We start from the raw sequence: 27,120 nt of genomic DNA on the forward strand, positions 1-27,120 counted from the left end.
ATTTACAAAGAATTTATTCCTTCACTCGGTAATATGGAGAAAATATGGAGAAAATATTTTAGATTTAAATGTATAAACGTTGATATTTTTGTTGTTGTTGTTGGTACATGTCAATTTACTTTGATTCTTGTGTACACTCACATAACATCATAGACTGAGATACTGAATTCTGGTGTGTGGAATAGAGAGGAGGTGGGTGCTGTGTGGATGGGAGGTTCAAACTTTCACTTGGTTTTCAACAGGCAGTCAGTCTTTACAGTGCAGGTGTTTTTAGTTCATCTGTGGATCACACATTATGTGCCCAGTATGATAGTTGTCTTGCTCTTTCTTAGCAGATAATGACAACATGACAATAACAGTAGCTAATGTAATGAAAATTTGGACGGTGGTTGATAATGGAGGACATCGGGTGGATCCATGTCTGGGTGTTGGGCAGAAACCCTAGGTCCTGGAGAACAGGAAATGGAGAACATCAGGTGGATCCATGTCTGGGTGTTGGGCAGAAACCCTATGTCCTGGAGAACAGGAAATGGAGAACATCAGGTGGATCCACATCTGGGTGTTGGGCAGAACCACTAGGTCCTGGAGAACAGGAAATGGAGGTCATCAGGTGGATCCATGTCTGGATGTTGAGCCGAACCACTAGGTCCTGGAGAACGGGAGCAGAGTTAAAGGGAACCAGGGTAGGAGACAGAGACGTAAACAAGCAAACACACAGGTTACAGGTTTATCAGGTAAAAAATACAGTTACTGGATGATTTCATTTAAAAATGTTTGATGAGACATGCAATAATGTTAATGGCGGACTGAAAAGAAAGGAAACCTGTCAGTGGGGTTGATGAGGGAGGTAAGGGATGGTCCCTGAAAAAGATCAGAGAGGTGAGTTGGGAGAGAAACTCCAAGGTGATGTCATGACCACTGGAGTCATACACCTTAACAGTACTTACCTGGAAATGGCAGTTACTTTAAAAAAACATTTTGAACCTTTATTAAAACTATTTGTTTTTAATGACGGCCTACTGGGGAACAGTGGGTTAATTGCCTTGTTCAAGGGGCAGAATGACATATTTTTCACCTTGTCAGCTCAGGGATTCGATCCAGCAACTTTTTGGTTATGGTCCCAACGCTCTAACCATTAGGCTACCTGCCACCTCTTCACTCTAACCACTAGGCTACCTGCCACCCCTGGTAACTTAACGTGACCCAGTGCTTGGCCTTGAGATGGACTATTTGGAGATAACCCCTGGGCCAGTGTTGGTACTGCTGACAGCATGGTGATACCGGCCACAGGCAAATAGTTATAATGTGAGATTTTTATATTCAACTTAATGGATGGTGACCCCAGCTAGGAGCGAAAGAGCACCAAGGTTTCTCTGGTCTCGCCTTCCTTTCGTCCTTCTTCCAAGTTATTAGCCCGGATGTTCAAAGCACCTGGTCCCCTTGATTCTCCTCCGGTGGATCTCATTCTGTTTCTCCTGCGCCTTGTTCATGTTCAGTCTCACCTTGATTGACAATAGAAATAAATGCAATTATATTTTATGTTATCACAAATACATCTCTTATATATATATCTTTTGAAGGCCAGAAAATAAATGAACAGTGAACATTTTTACCTGGTCAAAAACCTCCTTCTCAGTCCCTGCTTGAAGGTGGTCCTCGAAGGCATTCTGATCTTGTTCGACAACTTGTATCAGGGATAATAAAGTATGTTATACAAAAAACAGCAATAGAAATTCAATTACAAAATGTTTCACACTACAGTATAGGCAATAATTTATACACAATTGCACATTGCTTACCTCAGTAAACAGTTGCGGCTCCCGTCCGTACAGCAGGTGATAGGGGAAGTATTCTGGACGCTGCTCTTGTGCGCAAAGATAAACACTTTCAGATTGTCCCTCCCACCATTCCTGGTACCTGTCAAGGCAGGTTGGTCCCTTAATCCAAATCTGGAGTCACCATACATCTACACATTCACATTACATATAACTTACGTCCAGGCCTCCAGAATACTCCCCCATACTCTACAGTATAGGCAATCATTTATACACAATTGCATTGCTTACCTCAGTAAAGCTACTTTTTCAGACGGGAGCCGCAACTGTTTATTGAGGTAAGCAATGCAATTGTGTATAAATTATTGCCTATACTGTAGTGTCAATTTCAACAACAAGAAAATTACAGAATCTAAATTACTGGGTGCCAAGCTACATTTGGTTAACATCAAGCTAGCGAACTGTTAAACTCTATTTTCGTACAAACATTAACACAAACACATTTTATTGTGACATCACATATTTACATATATTACCTGAACTAATCTGAGCCTTTGTTGATTAAAAAATAAATAAAACAAATTGGATCTAAAAATGTTGTTGAAAAAAAGTACAGATAGTTTGAACGACATTTTACTAACCATCTCTTACAGGTAAAACCATTAGCAACCTAGCCTAACTCCATTACTTTACAATGGGGAAAATACCCTTCCGGTTTTTTTTTACACGGGAAAAACTGTACATTTCTAACATTTATGGTTGAGATTTAATTAAGAATATAAAATACACACCTTATGACTTTCATTAACACGCAGGCGTCACACGCACATGGTGTCTGACATGTCAGTCAGACGTTCAATAGTAGGCGACAGCCACAGGGTGGTACGGTTGCCTAGACTTAATTCTGGCTCATACCACCCTCCATTACTCAGACTGATTACGTATGGTTGTTGAGTGCGAAAAGGGGAGTGTGTGATGAGAGAGGCAGGGGCCACCGCTGCAACTAGTCCCTTCAACTTTAAACGGCAAAGACTCGGACGAAGTAACGGGATTTTATTGCACTTATTATTATTATTTTTTATTACAGTAGCAAAAGACAACTGGATTGCGAGGTAGATCGCATAAGAAGGGACATTTAGGGGGGAGTGTGCTTTCAGAACTAGTGTAGTTTGTATAGGCTAGCCCGTTAATAAGAGTTTGCTGGTTATTTGTTTTGCGGGGGCGCCAGACAGTAATTTGTTGAACTATGGCGCTCAAGGCGAGGGCTTTATACGAGTTCAATTCCGAAAACACAGGGGAGATATCATTAAAGGAACATGAAATAGTGAGTTTGTACAGCGAACAGGACATCGAAGGCTGGCTAGAAGGATCCAACAGCAAAGGCGAGAGAGGTCTCTTCCCCGCGTCCTACGTCGAGATCCTAAATAACGATACCGCGTCCACGTTTAATAATAACAGCACATCAGAGGATACTTACCGGGGATCCCGATACGCCAATATTCCTACCGGAGGTTTCGGGGACGCCTCGAATAAAACATTAAATCAAATTGAAAACTTGTCCAAAACATCAATAATATCGTCTGGGTTTACAGCGTCCTCGCCGCTTGCCCCAGCGCAGCAGCACGGTTACCAAGCCAGCCAGGGCAGCGATGAAGACTGGGATGAAGACTGGGATGACACCTCGACAGTGGCTGACGAGCCCGTAGTTGTTGGTGGTAGTCACCAAGGGGACTTTGATGGCAATGGATCGTCTACATATAGCGTGTCAACATCTTCTATGTCCAGAAGTGGCAACGCTCAACAAGCCAAGAGCTCTGCCACGGTCAGTAGAAACCTCAATAGGTTTTCAACATTTGTGAAATCAGGAGGTGAAGCGTTCGTGTTAGGTGAGGCAGCTGGGTTTGTGAAAGATGGGGATAAGATCTGTGTTGTAACGGGACAATACGGTCCAGAATGGCAGGAAAACCCATACCCATTCTCCTGTACCATAGACGACCCCACCAAGCAGACCAAGTTCAAAGGGATGAAGAGTTACATTGCCTACAAGCTGACGCCCACCCACACACAGACCCAGGTCAACAGGAGATATAAACACTTTGACTGGCTCTACGCCAGGCTGGTGGAGAAGTTCCCTGTCATCTCGGTGCCTCACATCCCAGAGAAACAGGCCACGGGGCGGTTTGAGGAGGACTTCATCTCTAAAAGGAGGAAAGGGTTGATATGGTGGATGAATCACATGACTAGTCACCCGGTCCTGTCCAGATGTGACGTGTTCCAGCACTTCCTCTCCTGCAACAGGTAGGTTTCTCTCCTCGCCTGTCTGTTTCTATTCTCTTGTCCTATAAAACATGACAATGAGTTGACCAGAACCCTTATACTACATACGTGGTTGGAGAAAATTAGCAAGCTAACTTTGATCGACTATTGAGTTCAACTCTGGATAAGAGGTACAGTGAAAGTGACTCACCTTTTTTAGCCAGGTAGGTACATTTTCCAATGGCAATGAATCCTTCAGAACTAGCCTGTTCTCAGGCAGGCTAACTCGGGGATAACTCCATTTATCCTGAATTAAAAAGTCTCTGAGCTGTGAGTTGGAGGAAGTGCAATGAAATTAGATTCCCTCCTTCTCGCAAATATTGCTTCATCATCCCCTTTAATTATGAGGAAGACAACTGATTTAAATATTTGAATAACACATTTAGTAATGACATATAATACGTTTGAAACCTCACGTGCAGTAAAACTTGTTTATGACTTAATAACATTATGTTTTTTCGGATAGGATTGGAGAAAAATGTTGCTTTTACGTTAGGTTTGAATGCTATCCAGATTGTCACACCTTCATTTTTAACGACCTTGTGCAATCCCTGGATGTTTGGGTAATATCGGCGCTGAACACTAGGGGCGCTATTTTCAAACCCTACTGAGCCTCTGTAATCTAGAAGATTAGCAATTCTAATGTAATGTAAAATCTCATAGCAAATGACAGTCTCTGACAAACTATTTGCAGGACAGACATTCCAGCTCATAACATTATACATGTAACTCAAAAAATGCTACTCACAGTTTGATGCACGAGCAAAACAAATATTAGACAGCAAGGCTCTTGATCCAGGAGAAGCTAGATTTTTACAAGAAGCTAACTAGCTAGATGCTAACTAGCTAGATGCTAACTAGCTAGATGCTAACTAGCTACATGCTACATGCTAACTAGCTACATGCTAACTAGCTACATGCTAACTAGCTAGATGCCTACTAAATTAGCAAACTAATTGCACAACTGCAGAGCATTTAACACATTTTAGACTTAATAATTATAAGATGTCTAGCTGGCAAACATTTAGTTGTGAATTCCATACTGTAACTACAATAGATCATCTGGCGCATGCTGCACCACAGTGGGTGACTCACAAGGCTCTGGTCTCTCGTTGTTATGTGCTTGTTAACAAACACCATGTGCCTGGGGACTACCAGTAAACTTCATAATGAAAAATTATATGACAGGTGAAATGAAGAACATTGTCTGCTAATGTATTACACTAGTTGACTGAAGGTATTTACTTTTTTAATGTTTTATTGTACTCACAGTATTAAAAACCATACCGTGGACGAGGATAATTTAAGATACTGTTTGAAGATGGGCAGGGACTGTGCTGTCCTAGCTTCAGGTGGAAGCTGGTTCAACCATTGGGTTGCCAGGACAGGGAAGAGCTTGGACTGGGCTGAGCGGAAGCTGTCCTCCTGTAGGGGTGGGAGGACAGAGAAGAGCTAGGACTGGGCTGAGAGGGAGCTGTCACAGAGAAGAGCTAGGACTGGGCTGAGAGGGAGCTGTCACAGAGAAGAGCTAGGACTGGGCTGAGCGGGAGCTGTCCTCCCATAGGGGTGGGAGGACAGAGAAGAGCTAGGACTGGGCTGAGCGGGAGCTGTCCTCCCATAGGGGTGGGAGGACAGAGAAGAGCTAGGACTGGGCTGAGAGGGAGCTGTCCTCCCATAGGGGTGGGAGGACAGAGAAGAGCTAGGACTGGGCTGAGAGGGAGCTGTCCTCCCATAGGGGTGGGAGGACAGAGAAGAGCTAGGACTGGGCTGAGAGGGAGCTGTCATAGGGGTGGGAGGACAGAGAAGAGCTAGGACTGGGCTGAGAGGGAGCTGTCCTCCCATAGGGGTGGGAGGACAGAGAAGAGCTAGGACTGGGCTGAGCGGGAGCTGTCCTCCCATAGGGGTGGGAGGACAGAGAAGAGCTAGGACTGGGCTGAGCGGGAGCTGTCCTCCCGGGAGCTGTCCTCCCGTAGGGGTGGGAGGACAGAGAAGAGCTAGGACTGGGCTGAGCGGGAGCTGTCCTCCCATAGGGGTGGGAGGGAGGACAGGACTGGGCTGAGTCCTCCCATAGGGGTGGGAGGACAGAGAAGAGCTAGGACTGGGCTGAGCGGGAGCTGTCCTCCCGGGAGCTGTCCTCCCGTAGGGGTGGGAGGACAGAGAAGAGCTAGGACTGGGCTGAGCGGGAGCTGTCCTCCCGGGAGCTGTCCTCCCGTAGGGGTGGGAGGGCCAGGAGACCAGAGGTGGCAGAACGGAGTGCTTGGTTTGAGCTTTAACTGGAGCGTGTGGAGGAGGAGCAGGATGGGAGAACTTGGGCAGGTTGGACACCAGGTGGGCTGCAGCGTTCTGGATAAGATGATGAAGATGATGAAGAAGATGTTTTCTCATACTCTTTCTGAAATATGTACATAATGTCACAAACCAACTATTATATTCTAACTAACTATAGAATTAGAATATTCATTCTGTTTCCATCCTTCCAACAGTTTGCCCAAATGTTTTGCTCTAAATCGCAAGTCAAATCGCAATTGCAACATTTACAGTTGAAGTTGGGAGTTTACATACACTTATGTTGGAGTCATTAAACTTGTTCTTCAACCACTCCACAAATTTCTTGTTAACAAACCATAGTTTTGGCAAGTTGGTTAGGACATCTACTTTGTACATGACACAAGTCATATTTCAAACAATTGTTTACAGACAGGTTATTTCATTTATAATTCACTGTATCACAATTCCAGTGGGTCAGAAGTTTACATTAACTAAGTTGACTGTGGCTTTAAACAGCTTGGAAAATTCCAGAAATGTATGTCATGGCTTTAGAAGCTTCTGATAGGCTAATTGACATCATTTGAGTCAATTGGAGGTGTACCTGTGGATGTATTTCAAGGCCTACCTTCAAACTCTGTGCCTCTTTGCTTGACATCATGGGAAAATCAAAAGAAATCAGCCAAGACCTCAGAAAAAAATTGTAGACCTCCACAAGTCTGGTTCATCCTTGGGAGCAATTCCCAAATGCCTGAAGGTACCACGTTCATCTGTACAAACAAGCGTACGCAAGTATTAACACCATGGGACCACACAGCCGTCATACCGCTCAGGAAGGAGACGCGTTCTGTCTCCTAGAGATGAACATACTTTGGTGCGAAAAGTGCAAATCAATCCCAGAACAATAGCAAAGGACCTTGTGAAGATGCTGGAGGAAACAGGTACAAAAGTATCTATATCCACAGTAAAACGAGTCCTATATCGACATAACCTGAAAGGCCGCTCAGCAAGGAAGAAGGCACTGCTCAGAACCGCCATAAAAAATCCAGACTACGGTTTGCAACTGCACACAGGGACAAAGATCATACTTTTTGGAGAAATGTCCTCTGGTCTGATGAAACAAAAATAGAACTATTAGGCCATAATGACCATCGTTATGTTTGGAGGAAAAAGGGGGAGGCTTGCAAGCCGAAGAACACCATCCCAAACCGGGAAGCACGAGGGTGGCAGCATCATGATGTGGGGGTGCTTTGCTGCAGGACGGACTGATGCACTTCACTTCAAATAGATGGCTTCATGAGGAGGGAAAAGTATGTGGATATGTGGATATCTCAAGACATCAGGAAATTAAAGCTTGGTCGCAAATGGGTCTTCCAAATGAACAATGACCTCAAGCATACTTCCAAAGGTGTGGCAAAATGGCTTAAGGACAACAAAGTCAAGGTATTGGAGTGGCCATCACAAAGCCCTGACCTCAATCCCATAGAAAATGTGTGGGCAGAACTGAAAAAGTGTGTGCGAGCAAGGAGGCCTACAAACCTCCGTTACACCAGCTCTGTCAGGAGGAATGGGCCAGAATTTACCCAACTTATTGTGGGAAGCTTGTGGAAGGATACCCGGAACAGTTAAACCATTTTAAAGGCAATGCTACCAAATACTAATTGAGTGTATGTAAACTTCTGACCCACTGGGAATGTGATGAAAGCTGAAATAAATCATTCTCTCTACTATTATTCTGACATTTCACATTCTTAAAATAAAGTGGTGATCCTATCTAACCTAAAACAGGGAATTTTTACTAGGATTAAATGTCAGGATTTGTGAAAACGGAGTTTAGATATAGTTGGCTATGGTGTATGTAAACCTCCGACTTCAACTGTAGCTAAAAATAAGGCCAAGGTTGTTTGGGAGAGAGGAGCAGGGGCCAGTGTGTGTGACGGAGGGAGAGAGAGAGGATGGAGAGATTAGCAGGGGCCAGGGTGTATGACGGAGGGAGAGAGAGAGGAGGAAGAGATGAGCAGGGGCCAGGGTGTGTGACAGAGGGAGAGAGAGAGGAGGGAGAGATGAGCAGGGGCCAGGGTGTGTGACAGTGATGGGTGGCACAGAGGGGAAGATGAGCAGGGGCCAGGGTGTGTGACAGTGTGTGGGTGGCACAGGGGGGTAGTAGCCAAACCGACTTGTGCTAGTTAGAAAAACGTGTTGCTGCCAAAGGTTATCCATCATACCACCTGGTAGTGTCTGTCTTGACTGTATCAAATTGTTGTAAAGAGTTAGCCTAGCTAAGTTAGCCTAGCTACAGTAGCCAGCTAAGTTAGCCTAGCTGCAGTAGCCAGCTAAGTTAGCCTAGCTGCAGTAGCCAGCTAAGTTAGCCTAGCTGCAGTAGCCAGCTAAGTTAGCCTAGCTGCAGTAGCCAGCTAAGTTAGCCTAGCTGCAGTAGCCAGCTAAGTTAGCCTAGCTACAGTTGCCAGCTAAGTTAGCCTAGCTACAGTTGCCAGCTAAGTTAGCCTAACTACATTTGCCAACTAAGTTAGCCTAGCTAAGTTAGCCTAGCTACAGTTGCCAGCTAAGTTAGCCTAGCTACAGTAGCCAGCTAAGTTAGCCTAGCTACAGTAGCCAGCTAAGTTAGCCTAGCTACAGTACCTAAAGTAACAAGGCTAATTGAGGCTGTTTTGCTGCACTTCCTGTCCAATGTCTACAACAACTCCATTCATATAAAAACAACAGCCTACTCCAACTTCACTCCGTAATTGTAATTCATCATTGATTTAGAAATCACTCTGCTACGCATTGAGCCTCTGTGTCTGTAGCGCCACTGTGATTGGTCGACAATAACAACCAGCTACACCGGTACATCTATTTTTATGGAGCCGCACTCATAAAAACGGTAAAACTGTGTTTTATTAACATTTTAAAATGTAATGGTCTATCCTTGTAAGATACACTACTTGACCGAACGTATGTGGACACCTGCTTGTCAAACATCTCATCGCAAAATCATGGGCATTAATATGGAGTTGGTCCTTTGCTGCGATAACAGCCTCCACTCTTCTGGGAAGGCTTTCCACTAGATGTAGGGACATTGCTACTATAACAGCCTCCACTCTTCTGGGAAGGCTTTCCACTAGATGTAGGGACATTGCTACTATAACAGCCTCCACTCTTCTGGGAAGGCTTTCCACTAGATGTAGGGACATTGCTACTATAACAGCCTCCACTCTTCTGGGAAGGCTTTCCACTAGATGTAGGGACATTGCTACTATAACAGCCTCCACTCTTCTGGGAAGGCTTTCCACTAGATGTAGGAACATTGCTGCTATAACAGCCTCCACTCTTCTGGGAAGGCTTTCCACTAGATGTAGGAACATTGCTGCTATAACAGCCTCCACTCTTCTGGGAAGGCTTTCCTCTAGATGTTGGAACATTGTTGCAGGGGACTTGCTTCCATTTAGCCACAAGAACATTAGTGAGGACGGGCACTGATGTTGAGTGATTAGGCCTGGCTCACAGTTGGCGTTCCAATTAATTCCAAAGGTGTTCAATGGGGTTGAGGTTAGGGCTCAGTGCAGGCGAGGTCAAGTTCTTCCACACCGATATCGACAAACCATTTCTGTATGGACTTCGCTTTGTGCATGGGGGCATTGTCATGCTAAAACAGGAAAGGGCATTCCCCAAACTGTTGCCACGAAGTTGGAAGCACAGAATCGTCTAGAATGTCATTGAATGCTGTAGCATTAAGATTTCCCTTCACTGGAACTAAGGGGTCCGAACCATGAAAAACAGCCCCAGATCATTATTCCTCCTCCACCAAACTTTACAGTTGGCACTATGCATTGAGGCTGGTAGGGTTCTCCTGGTATCTACCAAACTCAGATTTGTCCGTGGGACTGCCAGATGGTGAAGCATGATTCATCACTCCAGAGAACACGTTTCCACTGATCCAGAGTCCAATGGCGGCGAGCTTTACACCACTTCAGCCGACGCTTGGCATTGCCCATAGTGATCTTAGGCTTGTGTGCTGCTGCACGGCCATCAAATGGCCACTCGGACAATTTACATTGACCCCCCCCATTTGTTTTTACACTGCTGCTACTCTGTTTATTATCTATGTCATAGTCACTTTACCCCTACCTACATGTACATATTACCTCAACTAACCTGTACTACTGTTTATTATCTATGTACAGTCACTTTACCCCCACCTACATGTACAGATTACCTCAACTAACCTGTACTACTGTTTATTATCTATGTACAGTCACTTTACCACCACCTACATGCACACATGACCTCAACTAACCTGTACCCCTGTACATTGATTCGGTACCGGTACTCCCTGTATATAGCCTCATTACTAACCTGTACCCCTGTACATTGATTCGGTACCGGTACTCCCTGTATATAGCCTCGTTATTGTTATTTTATTGTTACTTTTTATTATTTTTTACTTTAGGGTATTTGGTCAATATTTTGTTAACTCTTCTTGAACTGCGCTGTTGATTTAAGGGCTTGTTAAGTAAAGCATTTCACGGTAAGGTCTTACACTTGTTGCATTCGGCGCATGTGACAAATAATGTTTGATTTGAAACCTATTTCATGAAACTCCAGACGAACTGCTGACGTTGCTTCCAGAGGCATTTTGGAACTCGGTAGTGAGGGTTGCAACTGAGGACAGATGATTTTTACGCTCCAGCACTCGGCGGTCTCGTTCCAACCACTTGCAAGGCTGAGCTGTTGTTGTATCCACCTCACAATAACAGCACTTACAGCAGCTCTAGCAAGGCAGAAATGTGACCAACTGACTTGTTGGAAAGGCGGCATCCTACGATGGTGCCACGTTGAAAGTCACTGAGCTCTTCAGTACGTGCCGTTCTAAAGACAATGTTTGTCTATGGAGATTGCATGGCGGTGTGCTCAATTTTATACACCTGTCCGCAACGGATGTGACTGAAATAGCAGAATCCACAAATTTTGAAGGGGTGTCCACATACTTTTTGTGTATAGCCAGTGTAGAACACCCCCCCCGAACAAAAAGTTGGTCATAACCACTTTAAGAATATATTTGTTTTTTTTTTGTTTGCACTTTGCCAATGCATTGATATTCATATTAGTATTACATTGTAAAATGTGTGAGAATAGTGAGGACATTGCCTGACTAAATAGAATGGATGTAGTCATGGAGATGTGTCTGTAGCCGACGTGTCTGATGCAGGAACACGTAATAAAAGCCGTGAATAGCGGTAACATTGTTATTAGCATTGTTTTTACACGCCAAGTTGAAACCAACCTTTTAAATGTCGTCGTTCTCATTATAACCCGTACGTTCTCATTATAACCCGTACGTTCTCACTATAACCCGTACGTTCTCATTATAACCCGTACGTTCTCATTATAACCCGTACGTTCTCATTATAACCCGTACGTGGATTTTACCTCAACCGAATACCCATCAATTGAAGTGGTGGGAAACAAACGGAAGTGGCCACATCTCTCACAACAACAACAACAACAAAAAACAGATCAAAAATGAAATCACGGGAAATTAAAAAGCAACACGAGAGCTTTAGAAATGTATGCATTTCAATGTAGGCCTTTTCTAACAGCCTACTTGTTCAAGTAGGCTACTTCGAGCCCCTCATAGGCCTATTCTAAGTAGGCTACTTCAAGCCCCTCGTAGGCCTATTCTAAGTAGGCTACTTCAAGGCTCTCGTAGACCTATTCTAAGTAGGCTGATTCAAGCCCATTGTAGGCCTATTCTAAGTAGTCTACTTCAAGGCTCTCGTAGACCTATTCTAAGTAGGCTAATTCAAGCCCCTCGTAGGCCTATTCTAAGTAGGCTAATTCAAGCCCCTCGTAGGCCTATGCTAAGTAGTCTACTTCGAGCCCCTCGTAGGCCTATGCTAAGTAGTCTAGTTCAAGCCCCTTGTAGGCCTATTCTAAGTAGGCTACTTCGAGCCCCTCGTAGGCCTATTCTAAGTAGGCTACTTCGAGCCCCTCGTAAGCTTATTCTAGGTAGGCTACTTCGAGCCCCTCGTAGGCCTATTCTAAGTAGGCTACTTCAAGCCCCTTGTAGGCCTATTCTAAGTAGGCTACTTCAAGCCCCTCGTAGGCCTATTCTAAGGAGTCTACTTCAAGCCCCTTGTAGACCTATTCTAAGTAGGCTGCTTCAAGCCCCTTGTAGGCCTATTCTAAGTAGGCTACTTCAAGCCCCTCGTAGGCCTATTCTAAGTAGGTTACTTCAAGCCCCTTGTAGGCCTATTCTAAGTAGGCTACTTCAAGCCCCTCGTAGGCCTATTCTAAGTAGTCTACTTCAAGCCCCTCGTAGGCCTATTCTAAGGAGTCTACTTCAAGCCCCTTGTAGGCCTATTCTAAGTAGGCTACTTCAAGCCCCTTGTATTGTGTAACATGGAAAACAAAATGTATATGTCATATTATTTCATGACCAGATCATATTGGGAATAAGCCCACTGAGCTATGTCATTTGTTGTCATTATATTCAGCTCTACCAGGCGGTCCTGTAGGGGCTCTACTGACTCTACTGACTCTACCAGGCGGTCCTATAGGGCTCTACTGACTCTACCAGGCGGTCCTATAGGGGCTCTACTGACTCTACCAGGCGGTCCTATAGGGGCTCTACTGACTCTACCAGGCGGTCCTATAGGGGCTCTACTGACTCTCCCGGGCGGTCCTATAGGGGCTCTACTGACTCTACCAGGCGGTCCTATAGGGGCTCTACTGACTCTCCCGGGCGGTCCTATAGGGGCTCTAACTTTTATTATTGTGTTCTATTCAACAGCATGGACCAGAAGTCATGGAAGCAGGGGAAGAGGAAGGCAGAGAAGGACGAGATGGTGGGGGCTAACTTCTTCCTCACTATCTCCACGCCCTCCGGACCCCCCCTGGACCTGGTCGAGGTCGAGTCCAAGATCGACGGCTTCAAAGCTTTCACCAAGAAAATGGACGACAGCGTGGTCCAAGTCAACACCACCACCAACGAATTCGCCCGGAAACAGATCACAGGGTTTAAGAAGGAGTACCAGAAAGTGGGCCAGGCGTTTAATGCCCTAGGACAGGCGTTTGAGCAGGACCAGCAGGCATATTCAGTAGGGTTGAACCAGGCCATAGCGTATACAGGAGAGGCATACGATGCTATCGGAGACTACTTTGCAGAGCAGCCAAGACATGATGTGGACCCTTTAATGGATTTGTTACAGCTGTACCAGGGACATCTGGCCAACTACCCTGACATCATCCACGTACAGAAAGGTAATGTCCTCATACTACCCTGACATCATCCACTTACAGAAACCATACTACCCTGACATCATCCACGTACAGAAAGGTAATGTCCTCATACTACCCTGACATCATCCATGTACAGAAACCATACTACCCTGACATCATCCACGTACAGAAAGGTAATGTCCTCATACTACCCTGACATCATCCACGTACAGAAACCATACTACCCTGACATCATCCACGTACAGAAAGGTAATGTCCTCATACTACCCTGACATCATCCATGTACAGAAACCATACTACCCTGACATCATCCACGTACAGAAAGGTAATGTCCTCATACTACCCTGACATCATCCACGTACAGAAACCATACTACCCTGACATCATCCACATACAGAATAGGTAATGTCCTCATACTACCCTGGCATCATCCACGTACAGAATAGGTAATGTCCTCATACTACCCTGGCATCATCCATGATACAGAAAGGTAATGTCCTCATACTACCCTGACATCATCCACGTACAGAAACCATACTACCCTGACATCATCCACGTACAGAAAGGTAATGTCCTCATACTACCCTGGCATCATCCATGATACAGAAAGGTAATGTCCTCATACTACCCTGACATCATCCACGTACAGAAAGGTAATGTCCTCATACTACCCTGACATCATCCACGGTACAGAATAGGTAATGTCCTCATACTACCCTGACATCATCCACGTACAGAAACCATACTACCCTGACACCATCCACGTACAGAATGGTACTGTCCTCATACTACCCTGACATCATCCACGTACAGAAAGGTAATGTCATCATACTACCCTGACATCATCCACGTACAGAAAGGTAATGTCTTCATACTACCCTGACATCATCCACGTACAGAAAGGTAATGTCTTCATACTACCCTGACATCATCCACGTACAGACTAGGTAATGTCCTCATACTACCCTGATTTCATCCACAGTACAGAAAGGTAATGTCCTCATACTACCCTGACATCATCCACAGTACAGAAAGGTAATGTCCTCATACTACCCTGACATCATCCACGTACAGAATAGGTAATGTCCTCATACTACCCTGACATCATCCACGTACAGAAAGGTAATGTCCTCATACTACCCTGACATCATCCACAGTACAGAAAGGTAATGTCTTCATACTACCCTGACATCATCCACGTACAGAAAGGTAATGTCTTCATACTACCCTGACATCATCCACGTACAGACTAGGTAATGTCCTCATACTACCCTGATTTCATCCACAGTACAGAAAGGTAATGTCCTCATACTACCCTGACATCATCCACAGTACAGAAAGGTAATGTCCTCATACTACCCTGACATCATCCACGGTACAGAATGGTAATGTCCTCATACTACCCTGACATCATCCACGTACAGAATAGGTAATGTCCTCATACTACCCTGACTTCATCCACGTACAGAATAGGTAATGTCCTCATACTACCCTGATATCATCCATGTACAGAATAGTTAATGTCCTCATACTACCCTGACATCATCCACGTACAGAATAGGTAATGTCCTCATACTACCCTGACATCATCCACGTACAGAATAGGTAATGTCCTCATACTACCCTGACATCATCCACGTACAGAAAGGTAATGTCCTCATACTACCCTGACATCATCCACGTACAGAAAGGTAATGTCATCATACTACCCTGACATCATCCACGTACAGAAAGGTAATGTCATCATACTACCCTGACATCATCCGCAGTACAGAAAGGTAATGTCCTCATACTACCCTGACATCATCCGCAGTACAGAAAGGTAATGTCCTCATACTACCCTGACATCATCCACAGTACAGAAAGGTAATGTCCTCATACTACCCTGACATCATCCACGGTACAGAATGGTAATGTCCTCATACTACCCTGACATCATCCACGTACAGAATAGGTAATGTCCTCATACTACCCTGACTTCATCCACGTACAGAATAGGTAATGTCCTCATACTACCCTGATATCATCCATGTACAGAATAGTTAATGTCCTCATACTACCCTGACATCATCCACGTACAGAATAGGTAATGTCCTCATACTACCCTGACATCATCCACGTACAGAATAGGTAATGTCCTCATACTACCCTGACATCATCCACGTACAGAAAGGTAATGTCCTCATACTACCCTGACATCATCCACGTACAGAATAGGTAATGACCTCATACTACCCTGACATCATCCACGTACAGAATAGGTAATGTCCTCATACTACCCTGACATCATCCACGTACAGAATAGGTAATGTCCTCATACTACCCTGACATCATCCACGTACAGAAAGGTCATGTCCTCATACTACCCTGACTTCATCCACGTACAGAATGGTAATGTCCTCACATCCACATGGTACAGAAAGGTAATGTCCTCATACTACCCTGACATCCACGTACAGAAACCATACTACCCTGACATCATCCACAAACAGAATAGGTAATGTCCTCATACTACCCTGGCATCATCCATGATACAGAAAGGTAATGTCCTCATACTACCCTGACATCATCCACGTACAGAATAGGTAATGACCTCATACTACCCTGACATCATCCACGTACAGAATAGGTAATGTCCTCATACTACCCTGACATCATCCACGACAGAATAGGTAATGTCCTCATACTACCCTGACATCATCCACAAACAGAATAGGTAATGTCCTCATACTACCCTGGCATCATCCATGATACAGAAAGGTAATGTCCTCATACTACCCTGACATCATCCACGGTACAGAATAGGTAATGTCCTCATACTACCCTGACATCATCCACGTACAGAAAGGTCATGTCCTCATACTACCCTGACTTCATCCACATACAGAATGGTAATGTCCTCACATCCACATGGTACAGAAAGGTAATGTCCTCATACTACCCTGACATCCACGTACAGAAACCATACTACCCTGACATCATCCACAAACAGAATAGGTAATGTCCTCATACTACCCTGGCATCATCCACATACAGAATAGGTAATGTCCTCATACTACCCTGATATCATCCACGGTACAGAAAGGTAATGTCCTCATACTACCCTGACATCATCCACGTACAGAAAGGTAATGTCATCATACTACCCTGACATCATCCACGTACAGAAAGGTAATGTCATCATACTACCCTGACATCATCCGCAGTACAGAAAGGTAATGTCCTCATACTACCCTGACATCATCCACAGTACAGAAAGGTAATGTCCTCATACTACCCTGACATCATCCACAGTACAGAAAGGTAATGTCCTCATACTACCCTGACATCATCCACGGTACAGAATGGTAATGTCCTCATACTACCCTGACATCATCCACGTACAGAATAGGTAATGTCCTCATACTACCCTGACTTCATCCACGTACAGAATAGGTAATGTCCTCATACTACCCTGATATCATCCATGTACAGAATAGTTAATGTCCTCATACTACCCTGACATCATCCACGTACAGAATAGGTAATGTCCTCATACTACCCTGACATCATCCACGTACAGAATAGGTAATGTCCTCATACTACCCTGACATCATCCACGTACAGAAAGGTAATGTCCTCATACTACCCTGACATCATCCACGTACAGAATAGGTAATGACCTCATACTACCCTGACATCATCCACGTACAGAATAGGTAATGTCCTCATACTACCCTGACATCATCCACGTACAGAATAGGTAATGTCCTCATACTACCCTGACATCATCCACGTACAGAAAGGTCATGTCCTCATACTACCCTGACTTCATCCACGTACAGAATGGTAATGTCCTCACATCCACATGGTACAGAAAGGTAATGTCCTCATACTACCCTGACATCCACGTACAGAAACCATACTACCCTGACATCATCCACAAACAGAATAGGTAATGTCCTCATACTACCCTGGCATCATCCATGATACAGAAAGGTAATGTCCTCATACTACCCTGACATCATCCACGTACAGAAAGGTAATGTCCTCATACTACCCTGATATCATCCACGGTACAGAAAGGTAATGTCCTCATACTACCCTGACATCATCCACGTACAGAAAGGTAATGTCATCATACTACCCTGACATCATCCACGTACAGAATAGGTAATGTCCTCATACTACCCTGACATCATCCACGGTACAGAATGGAACCTTTTTTTTATTTCACCTTTATTTAACCAGGTAGGCCAGTTGAGAACAAGTTCTCATTTACAACTGTGACCTGGCTAAGATAAAGCAAAGCAGTGTGACAGACAATAACACAGAGTTACACATGGAATAAACAAATGTACAGTCAATAATACAATAGAAAAGACTATATACAGTGTGTGCAAATGAGGTAGGATAAGAGAGGTAAGGCAATAAATAGGCCATAGTGGCGAAATAATTACAATTTTGCAATTGAACACTGGAGTGATAGATGTGCAGATGATGAATGTGCAAGTAGAGATACTGGGGTGCAAAGGAACAAAAATAAATAACAGTGGGGATGAGGTAGTTGGATTGGGCTATTTACATATGAGCTATGTACAGGTGCAGTGATCAGTGGGCTACTCTGACAGCTGGTGCTTAAAGTTAGTGAGGGAGAAATGAGTCTCCAGCTTCAGTGATTTTTGCAATTTGTTCCAGTCATTGGCACCAGAGAACTGGAAGGAAATGCGGCCAAAGGAGGAATTGGCTTTGGAGGTGACAAGTGAGATATACATGCTGGAGCGCATGCGACGGTTGGGTGCTGCTATGGTGACCAGTGAGCTGAGATAAGGCGGGGCTTTACCTAGCAAAGACTTATAGATGACCTGGAGCCAGTGGGTTTGGCGACGATTATGAAGCGAGGGCCAACCAACGAGAGCATACAGGTCGCAGTGGTGGGTAGTTGTTGGGGCTTTGGTGACAAAACGGATGGCACTGTGATAGACTGCATCCAATTTGTTGAGTAGAGTGTTGGAGTCTACTTTATAGATGACATCGCCGAAGTCAAGGATCGGTTGGATAGTCAGTTTTACGAGGGTATGTTTGGCAGCATGAGTGAAGGATGCTATGTTGCAAAATAGGAAGCCTATTCTAGATTTAATTTTGGATTGGAGATGTTTAATATGAGTCTGGAAGGAGAGTTTACAGTCTAGCCAGACACCTAGGTATTTGTAGTTGTCCACATATTCTAAGTCAGAACCGTCCAGAGTAGTGATGCTGGACGGGCGGGCAGGTGCGGGCAGCAATCAGTTGAAGAGCATGCATTTAGTTTTACTTGCATTTAAGAGCAGTTGGAGGCAGAAGGAGAGTTGTATGGCATTGAAGCTTGTTTAGAAGTTAGTTAACACAGTGTCCAAAGAATGGCCCGATGTACACAGAACGGTGTTGTCTGCGTAGAGTTGGATTAAATAATCAACCGCGGCAAGAGCGATATCATTGATGTATACAGAGAAAAGAGTCGGCCGGAGAATTGAACCATGTGGCACGCCCATAGAGACTGCTAGAGGTCCAGACAACAGGCCCTCCGATTTGACACACTGAACTCTATCAGAGAAGTAGTTGGTGAACCAGGCGATGCAATCATTTGAGAAACCAAGGCTTTTGAGTCTGCCGATAAGAAAATTGAAAGCCTTGGCCAGGTCGATTAATATAGCTGCACATATCATCATACTGTTAGGCTCAGGTCTACTTCAAAGTCACACGCCAAGTCCATCAGGACTAGACCGTCACACGCCGAGTCCATCAGGACTAGACCGTCACACGCCAAGTCCATCAGGACCAGACCGTCACACGCCAAGTCCATCAGGACTAGACCGTCACACGCCAAGTCTATCAGGACTAGACCGTCACACGCCAAGTCCATCAGTCCATCAGGACTAGACCGTCACACGCCAAGTCCATCAGGACCAGACCGTCACACGCCAAGTCCATCAGGACCAGACCGTCACACGCCAAGTCCATCAGGACTAGACCGTCACACGCCAAGTCTATCAGGACCGTCACACGCCAAGTCTATCAGGACTAGACCGTCACACGCCAAGTCTATCAGGACGAGACCGTCACACGCCAAGTCTATCAGGACTAGACCGTCACACGCCAAGTCTATCAGGACTAGACCGTCACACGCCAAGTCTATCAGGACTAGACCGTCACACGCCAAGTCCATCAGGACAAGACCGTCACACGCCAAGTCTATCAGGACGAGACCGTCACACGCCAAGTCCATCAGGACTAGACCGTCACACGCCAAGTCCATCAGGACTAGACCGTCACGCCAAGTCCATCAGGACTAGACCGTCACACGCCAAGTCCATCGGGACTAGACCGTCACACGCCAAGTCCATCAGGACTAGACCGTCACACGCCAAGTCCATCAGGACTAGACCGTCACACGCCAAGTCCATCAGGACTAGACCGTCACACGCCAAGTCCATCAGGACTAGACCGTCACACGCCAAGTCCATCAGGACTAGACCGTCACACGCCAAGTCCATCAGGACTAGACCGTCACACGCCAAGTCTATCAGGACTAGACCGTCACACGCCAAGTCTATCAGGACGAGACCGTCACACGCCAAGTCTATCAGGACTAGACCGTCACACGCCAAGTCCATCAGGACTAGACCGTCACACGCCAAGTCCATCAGGACTAGACCGTCACATGCCAAGTCCATCAGGACTGGACTTAGTTTTGCATGAGAAATAGGAAATGTTTTCATTGAGATATTGACCCACACCACGCGACCACGCGACCTCCCTTACACAAAGACATACAGTGGGGCAAAAAAGTATTTAGTCAAAAATCAAATCAAATCTAATTTTATTTGTCACATACACATGATTAGCAGATGTTAATGCGAGTGTAGCGAAATGCTTGTGCTTCTAGTTCCGACAATGCAGTAATAACCAACAAGTAATCTAGCTAACAATTCCAAAACTACTACCTTATAGACACAAGTGTAAGGGGATAAAGAATATGTACATAAAGATATATGAGTGAGTGATGGTACAGAGCGGCATAGGCAAGATACAGTAGATGGTATTGAGTGCAGTATATACATATGAGATGAGTATGTAAACAAAGTGGCATAGTTAAAGTGGCTAGTGATACATGTATTACATAAAGATGCAGTAGATGATATAGAGTACAGTATATACATATACATATGAGATGATTAATGTAGGGTATGTAAACATTATATTAGGTAGCATTGTTTAAAGTGGCTAGTGATATATTTTACATCATTTCCCATCAATTCCCATTATTAAAGTGGCTGGAGTGAGTCAGTGTGATGGCAGCAGCCACTCAATGTTAGTGGTGGCTGTTTAACAGTCTGATGGCCTTGAGATAGAAGCTGTTTTTCAGTCTCTCGGTCCCAGCTTTGATGCACCTGTACTGACCTCGCCTTCTGGATGATAGCGGGGTGAACAGGCAGCGGCTCGGGTGGTTGTTGTCCTTGATGATCTTTATGGCCTTCCTGTGACATCGGGTGGTGTAGGTGTCCTGGAGGGCAGGTAGTTTTCCCCCGGTGATGCGTTGTGCAGACCTCACTACCCTCTGGAGAGCCTTACGGTTGTGGGCGGAGCAGTTGCCGTACCACGCGGTGATACAGCCCACCAGGATGCTCTCGATTGTGCATCTGTAGAAGTTTGTGAGTGCTTTTGGTGACAAGCCGAATTTCTTCAGCCTCCTGAGGTTGAAGAGGCGATGCTGCGCCTTCTTCACGATGCTGTCTGTGTGGGTGGACCAATTCAGTTTGTCTGTGATGTGTACGCCGAGGAACTTAAAACTTACTACCCTCTCCACTACTGTTCCATCGATGTGGATAGGGGGGTGTTCCCTCTGCTGTTTCCTGAAGTCCACAATCATCTCCTTAGTTTTGTTGACGTTGAGTGTGAGGTTATTTTCCTGACACCACACTCCGAGGGCCCTCACCTCCTCCCTGTAGGCCATCTCGTCGTTGTTGGTAATCAAGCCTACCACTGTTGTGTCGTCCGCAAACTTGATGATTGAGTTGGAGGCGTGCGTGGCCACGCAGTCGTGGGTGAACAGGGAGTACAGGAGAGGGCTCAGAACGCACCCTTGTGGGGCCCCAGTGTTGAGGATCAGCGGGGTGGAGATGTTGTTGCCTACCCTCACCACCTGGGGGTGGCCCGTCAGGAAATCCAGTACCCAGTTGCACAGGGCGGGGTCGAGACCCAGGGTCTCGAGCTTGATGACGAGCTTGGAGGGCACTATGGTGTTAAATGCCGAGCTGTAGTCGATGAACAGCATTCTCACATAGGTATTCCTCTTGTCCAGATGGGTTAGGGCAGTGTGCAGTGTGGTTGAGATTGAATCGTCTGTGGACCTATTTGGGCGGTAAGCAAATTGGAGTGGGTCTAGGGTGTCAGGTAGGGTGGAGGTGATATGGTCCTTGACTAGTCTCTCAAAGCACTTCATGATGACGGAAGTGAGTGCTACGGGGCGGTAGTCGTTTAGCTCAGTTACCTTAGCTTTCTTGGGAACAGGAACAATGGTGGCCCTCTTGAAGCATGTGGGAACAGCAAACTGGTATAGGGATTGATTGAATATGTCCGTAAACACACCGGCCAGCTGGTCTGCGCATGCTCTGAGGGCGCGGCTGGGGATGCCGTCTGGGCCTGCAGCCTTGCGAGGGTTAACACGTTTAAATGTCTTACTCACCTCGGCTGCAGTGAAGGAGAGTCCGCATGTTTTAGTTGCGGCCCGTGTCAGTGGCACTGTATTGTCCTCAAAGCGGGCAAAAAAGTTATTTAGTCTGCCTGGGAGCAAGACATCCTGGTCCGTGACGGGGCTGGTTTTCTTTTTGTAATCCGTGATTGACTGTAGACCCTGCCACATACCTCTTGTGTCTGAGCCGTTGAATTGAGATTCTACTTTGTCTCTATACTGACGCTTAGCTTGTTTGATTGCCTTGCGGAGGGAATAGTTACACTGTTTGTATTCGGTCATGTTTCCGGTCACCTTGCCCTGATTTAAAAGCAGTGGTTCACGCTTTCAGTTTCACGCGAATGCTGCCATCAATCCACGGTTTCTGGTTTGGGAATGTTTTGATCGTTGCTATGGGAACGACATCTTCAACGCACGTTCTAATGAACTCACTCACCGAATCAGTCTATTCGTCAATGTTGTCTGACGCAACACGAAACATATCCCAGTCCACGTGATGGAAGCAGTCTTGGAGTGTGGAATCAGATTGGTCGGACCAGCGTTGAACAGGCCTCAGCGCGGGAGCTTCTTGTTTTAGTTTCTGTCTGTAGGCAGGGATCAACAAAATGGAGTCGTGGTCAGCTTTTCCGAAAGGAGAGCGGGGCAGGGCCTTATACGCGTCAGCCACCAATTGTGCAAGTTCTCCCACTTAAAAAGATGAGAGGCCTGTAATTTTCATCATAGGTCCACATCAACTATGACAGACCAAATGAGAAAAAAAATCCAGAAAATCACATTGTAGGATTTTTTATGAATTTATTTGCAAATTATGGTGGAAAATAAGTATTTGGTCAATAACAAAAGTTTATCTCAATAATTTGTTATATACCCTTTGTTGGCAATGACAGAGGTCAAACGTTTTCTGGAAGTCTTCAAAAGGTTTTCACACACGGTTGCTGGTATTTTGGCCCATTCCTCCATGCAGATCTCCTCTAGAGCAGTGATGTTTTGGGGCTGTTGCTGGGCAACACAGACTTTCAACTCCCTCCAAAGATTTTCTATGGGGTTGAGATCTGGAGACTGGCTAGGCCACTCCAGGACCTTGAAATGCTTCTTACGAAGCCACTCCTTCGTTGCCCGGGCGGTGTGTTTGGGATCATTGTCCTGCTGAAAGACCCAGCCACGTTTCATCTTCAATGCCCTTGCTGATGGAAGGAGGTTTTCACTCAAAATCTCACGATACATGGCCCCATTCATTCTTTCCTTTACACGGATCAGTGGTCCTAGTCCCTTTGCAGAAAAACAGCCCCAAAGCATGATGTTTCCACCCCCATGCTTCACAGTAGGTATGGTGTTCTTTGGTTGCAACTCAGCATTCTTTGTCCTCCAAACACAACGAGTTGAGTTTTTACCAAAAAGTTCTATGTTGGTTTCATCTGACCACATGACATTCTCCCAATCTTCTTCTGGATCATCCAAATGCTCTCTAGCAAACTTCAGACGGGCCTGGACATGTACTGGCTTAAGTAGGGGGACACGTCTGGCACTGCAGGATTTGAGTCCCTGGCGGCGTAGTGTGTTACTGATGGTAGGCTTTGTTACTTTGGTCCCAGCTCTCTGCAGGTCATTCACTAGGTCCCCCCGTGTGGTTCTGGGATAATTGCTCACCGTTCTTGTGATCATTTTGACCCCACGGGGTGAGATCTTGCGTGGAGCCCCAGATCGAGGGAGATTATCAGTGGTCTTGTATGTCTTCCATTTCCTAATAATTGCTCCCACAGTTGATTTCTTCAAACCAAGCTGCTTACCTATTGCAGATTCAGTCTCCCCAGCCTGGTGCAGGTCTACAATTTTGTTTCTGGTGTCCTTTGACAGCTCTTTGGTCTTGGCCATAGTAGAGTTTGGAGTGTGACTGTTTGAGGTTGTGGACAGGTGTATTTTATACTGATAACAAGTTCAAACAGGTGCCATTAATACAGGTAACGAGTGGAGGACAGAGGAGCCTCTTAAAGAAGAAGTTACAGGTCTGTGAGAGCCAGAAATCTTGCTTGTTTGTAGGTGACCAAATACTTATTTTCCACCATAATTTGCAAATAAATTCATTAAAAATCCTACAATGTGATTTTCTGGAAAAATGTTTCTCATTTTGTCTGTTATAGTTGAATTGTACCTTTGATGAAAATTACAGGCCTCTCTCATCTTTTTAAGTGGGAGAACGTGCACAATTGGTGGCTGACTAAATACTTTTTTGCCCCACTGTATACACACACACACGTTTCATTTGATTGCTTTTGTCACATGGGAGGCAGCATGTGGTTTCACTGACGCGTTGTGTGTTTTTCCACAACTGGTAGTGTGTGTGTTTGCAGTCACTGTGGTACATGACCTATCAGACACTGTATAAAGCCTGAAAACAATGGAAAATGACACAGGGTTTACCAGGAAAGCCAGTCAGTCTATCACCCGTGACCCTACATACACTCTTACTATAGTTGTTATTTTCTGTCTGAACGGGGCCAGAATTTTCTACGATTAATTTTGTACGGGCTCAGAATTGCCACGCTGTAAATAGAAATGACAGCATGTGACTGGTGCAGCCTGTCTCTCTCTCTCTGTCTCTCTCTCTCTCTGTCTCTCTCTGTCTCTCTCTCTGTCTCTCTCTGTCTCAGTCTCTGTCTCTGTCTCTCTCTGTCTCTCTCTCTCTCTGTCTCTCTCTCTCTCTCTCTCTCTCTCTCTCTCTCTCTGTCTCTCTCTCTCTGTCTCTCTCTCTCTGTCTCTCTCTCTCTGTCTCTCTCTGTCTCTCTCTCTGTCTCTCTCTCTCTCTCTCTCTCTCTCTCTGTCTCTCTCTCTCTCTCTGTCTGTCTGTCTGTCTGTCTGTCTGTCTGTCTGTCTGTCTGTCTGTCTGTCTGTCTGTCTGTCTGTCTGTCTGTCTGTCTGTCTGTCTGTCTGTCTCTCTCTCTCTGTCTCTCTCTCTCCTCTCTGTAGGCTGCAAGTTAGCAGGCACAGGCAGTTGCAACAGTGGGTTTTGTGATGTCTGTGTTGCTGAAGCTGCTTCCTAAATACAGCCATTTTGTTTTAATTTCTTACTTGTTGTTTCTCGGACTGAAAAGTTATGTTACCGAAATCCCTCATTTATTTTAGGCAGCAAAAAACAAGAATTCGGATACTTCTCATGAAACCAGTCTCCTCTCTGTCCAGGAGCACTGACCCTCTCCTCTCTGTCCTCTCTCCTCTCTATCCAGGAGCACTGACCCTCTCCTCTCTCCTCCTTCTCCAGGAGTACTGACCCTCTCCTCTCTCCTCCTTCTCCAGGAGCAGTGACCCTCTCCTCTCTCCTCCTTCTCCAGGAGCACTGACTCTCTCCTCCTTCTCCAGGAGCACTGACCCTCTCCTCCTTCTCCAGGAGAACTGACCCTCTCCTCCTTCTCCAGGAGCACTGACCCTCTCCTCTCTCCTCCTTCTCCAGGAGCACTGACCCTCTCCTCTCTCCTCCTTCTCCAGGAGTACTGACCCTCTACTCTCTCCTCCTTCTCCAGGAGTACTGACCCTCTCCTCTCTCCTCCTTCTCCAGGAGCAGTGACCCTCTCCTCCCTCCTCCTTCTCCAGGAGCAGTGACCCTCTCCTCTCTCCTTTTTCTCCAGGAGCACTGACTCTCTCCTTGTTCTCCAGGCGCACTGACCCTCTCCTCCTTCTCCAGGAGCACTGACCCTCTCCTCTCTCCTCCTTCTCCAGGAGCACTGACCCTCTCCTCTCTCCTCCTTCTCCAGGAGCACTGACCCTCTCCTCTCTCCTCCTTCTCCAGGAGCACTGACCCTCTCCTCTCTCCTCCTTCTCCAGGAGCACTGACCCTCTCCTCTCTGTCCTCTCTCCTCTCTGTCCAGGAGCACTGACCCTCTCCTCTCTGTCCTCTCTCCTCTCTGTCCAGGAGCACTGACCCTCTCCTCTCTCCTCCTTCTCCAGGAGCACTGACCCTCTCCTCTCTCCTCCTTCTCCAGGAGCACTGACCCTCTCCTCTCTCCTCCTTCTCCAGGACCACTGACCCTCTCCTCTCTCCTCTCTCTCCAGGAGCACTGACCCTCTCCTCTCTCCTCCTTCTCCAGGAGCACTGACCCTCTCCTCTCTCCTCTCTCTCCTGGAGTACTGACCCTCTCCTCTCTCCTCTCTCTCCTGGAGTACTGACCCTCTCCTCTCTCTCCTGGAGTACTGACCCTCTCTCCTCTCTCTCCAGGAGCACTTAACAAGGTGAAGGAGTCCCAGAAGCACGTTGAGGAAGGCAAGATGGACGCTCGTCAGGCGGATGGAGTCAACGAGCGCTGTAACATCATCTCCTTCGCCACGCTGGCAGAGATGCAGCACTTCCACCAGGTCCGGGTGAGGGACTTCAAGACCCAGATGCAGCAGTATCTAACCGAGCAGATTGGCTTCTTCCAGAAGATCACCGGAAAGCTGGAGGAGGCCCTGCAGAAGTATGACAACGCTTAGAGGAGAGAGGGGTGGGAGGGACACCCCTGATTGGTTTAGATCTGATCGGGCACTTTCTGATTGGTCCAGATCTCAGATCCGGCCCTCCTAATAGGTCTAGATGGTTACAGATCTGACCCTTGACCGGGATAGTTTCCTGAAGCCTGGAAGTTGATTCCATGTTTGGTGGATACTGTTGAAGGGACTTGAGTTGACAGATTTTTTTTTTAACAGGGTTGGTATAGTAGGTCAGAGCGTCAAACATGAGATTGATTAGCTGTCATCAAGGCAAAGGGTGGCTACTTTGAAGAATCTCAAATATATTTTGATTTGTTTGACACATTGTTTGTTTACTACATGATTCCATTTGTG

General features: G+C 45.9%; 1 protein-coding gene and 1 long non-coding RNA gene across 4 annotated transcripts; one reads left to right on the plus strand and one right to left on the minus strand.

Annotated features, from left to right (window-relative positions):
* Positions 1 to 3,385, minus strand: LOC121846330. 3 transcript variants are annotated; one of them, XR_006083179.1, is made up of 5 exons: positions 3,253 to 3,385; positions 1,800 to 1,917; positions 1,614 to 1,684; positions 824 to 1,502; positions 1 to 649 (listed from the first exon to the last, which is right to left on the minus strand). It is a non-coding gene; the product is annotated as an uncharacterized LOC121846330 (long non-coding RNA). The 3 variants fall into 3 exon arrangements; XR_006083177.1 differs by having other exon boundaries at positions 1 to 1,502; XR_006083178.1 differs by lacking the exon at positions 3,253 to 3,385 and adding an exon at positions 2,567 to 2,694 and having other exon boundaries at positions 1 to 1,502.
* LOC112239771 (sorting nexin-18-like) lies at positions 2,781 to 27,120 on the plus strand. The gene is made up of 3 exons (XM_042320233.1): positions 2,781 to 4,073; positions 13,150 to 13,619; positions 26,516 to 27,120. The coding sequence occupies exons 1-3, from the start codon at positions 3,022 to 3,024 to the stop codon at positions 26,767 to 26,769; spliced, it is 1,776 nt and encodes a 591-aa protein (XP_042176167.1). The 5' UTR covers positions 2,781 to 3,021; the 3' UTR covers positions 26,770 to 27,120.

This window comes from Oncorhynchus tshawytscha, linkage group LG04 (genome assembly GCF_018296145.1).
Source record: "Oncorhynchus tshawytscha isolate Ot180627B linkage group LG04, Otsh_v2.0, whole genome shotgun sequence".
In the NCBI taxonomy this organism is placed as follows: Eukaryota; Metazoa; Chordata; class Actinopteri; order Salmoniformes; family Salmonidae; genus Oncorhynchus; species Oncorhynchus tshawytscha.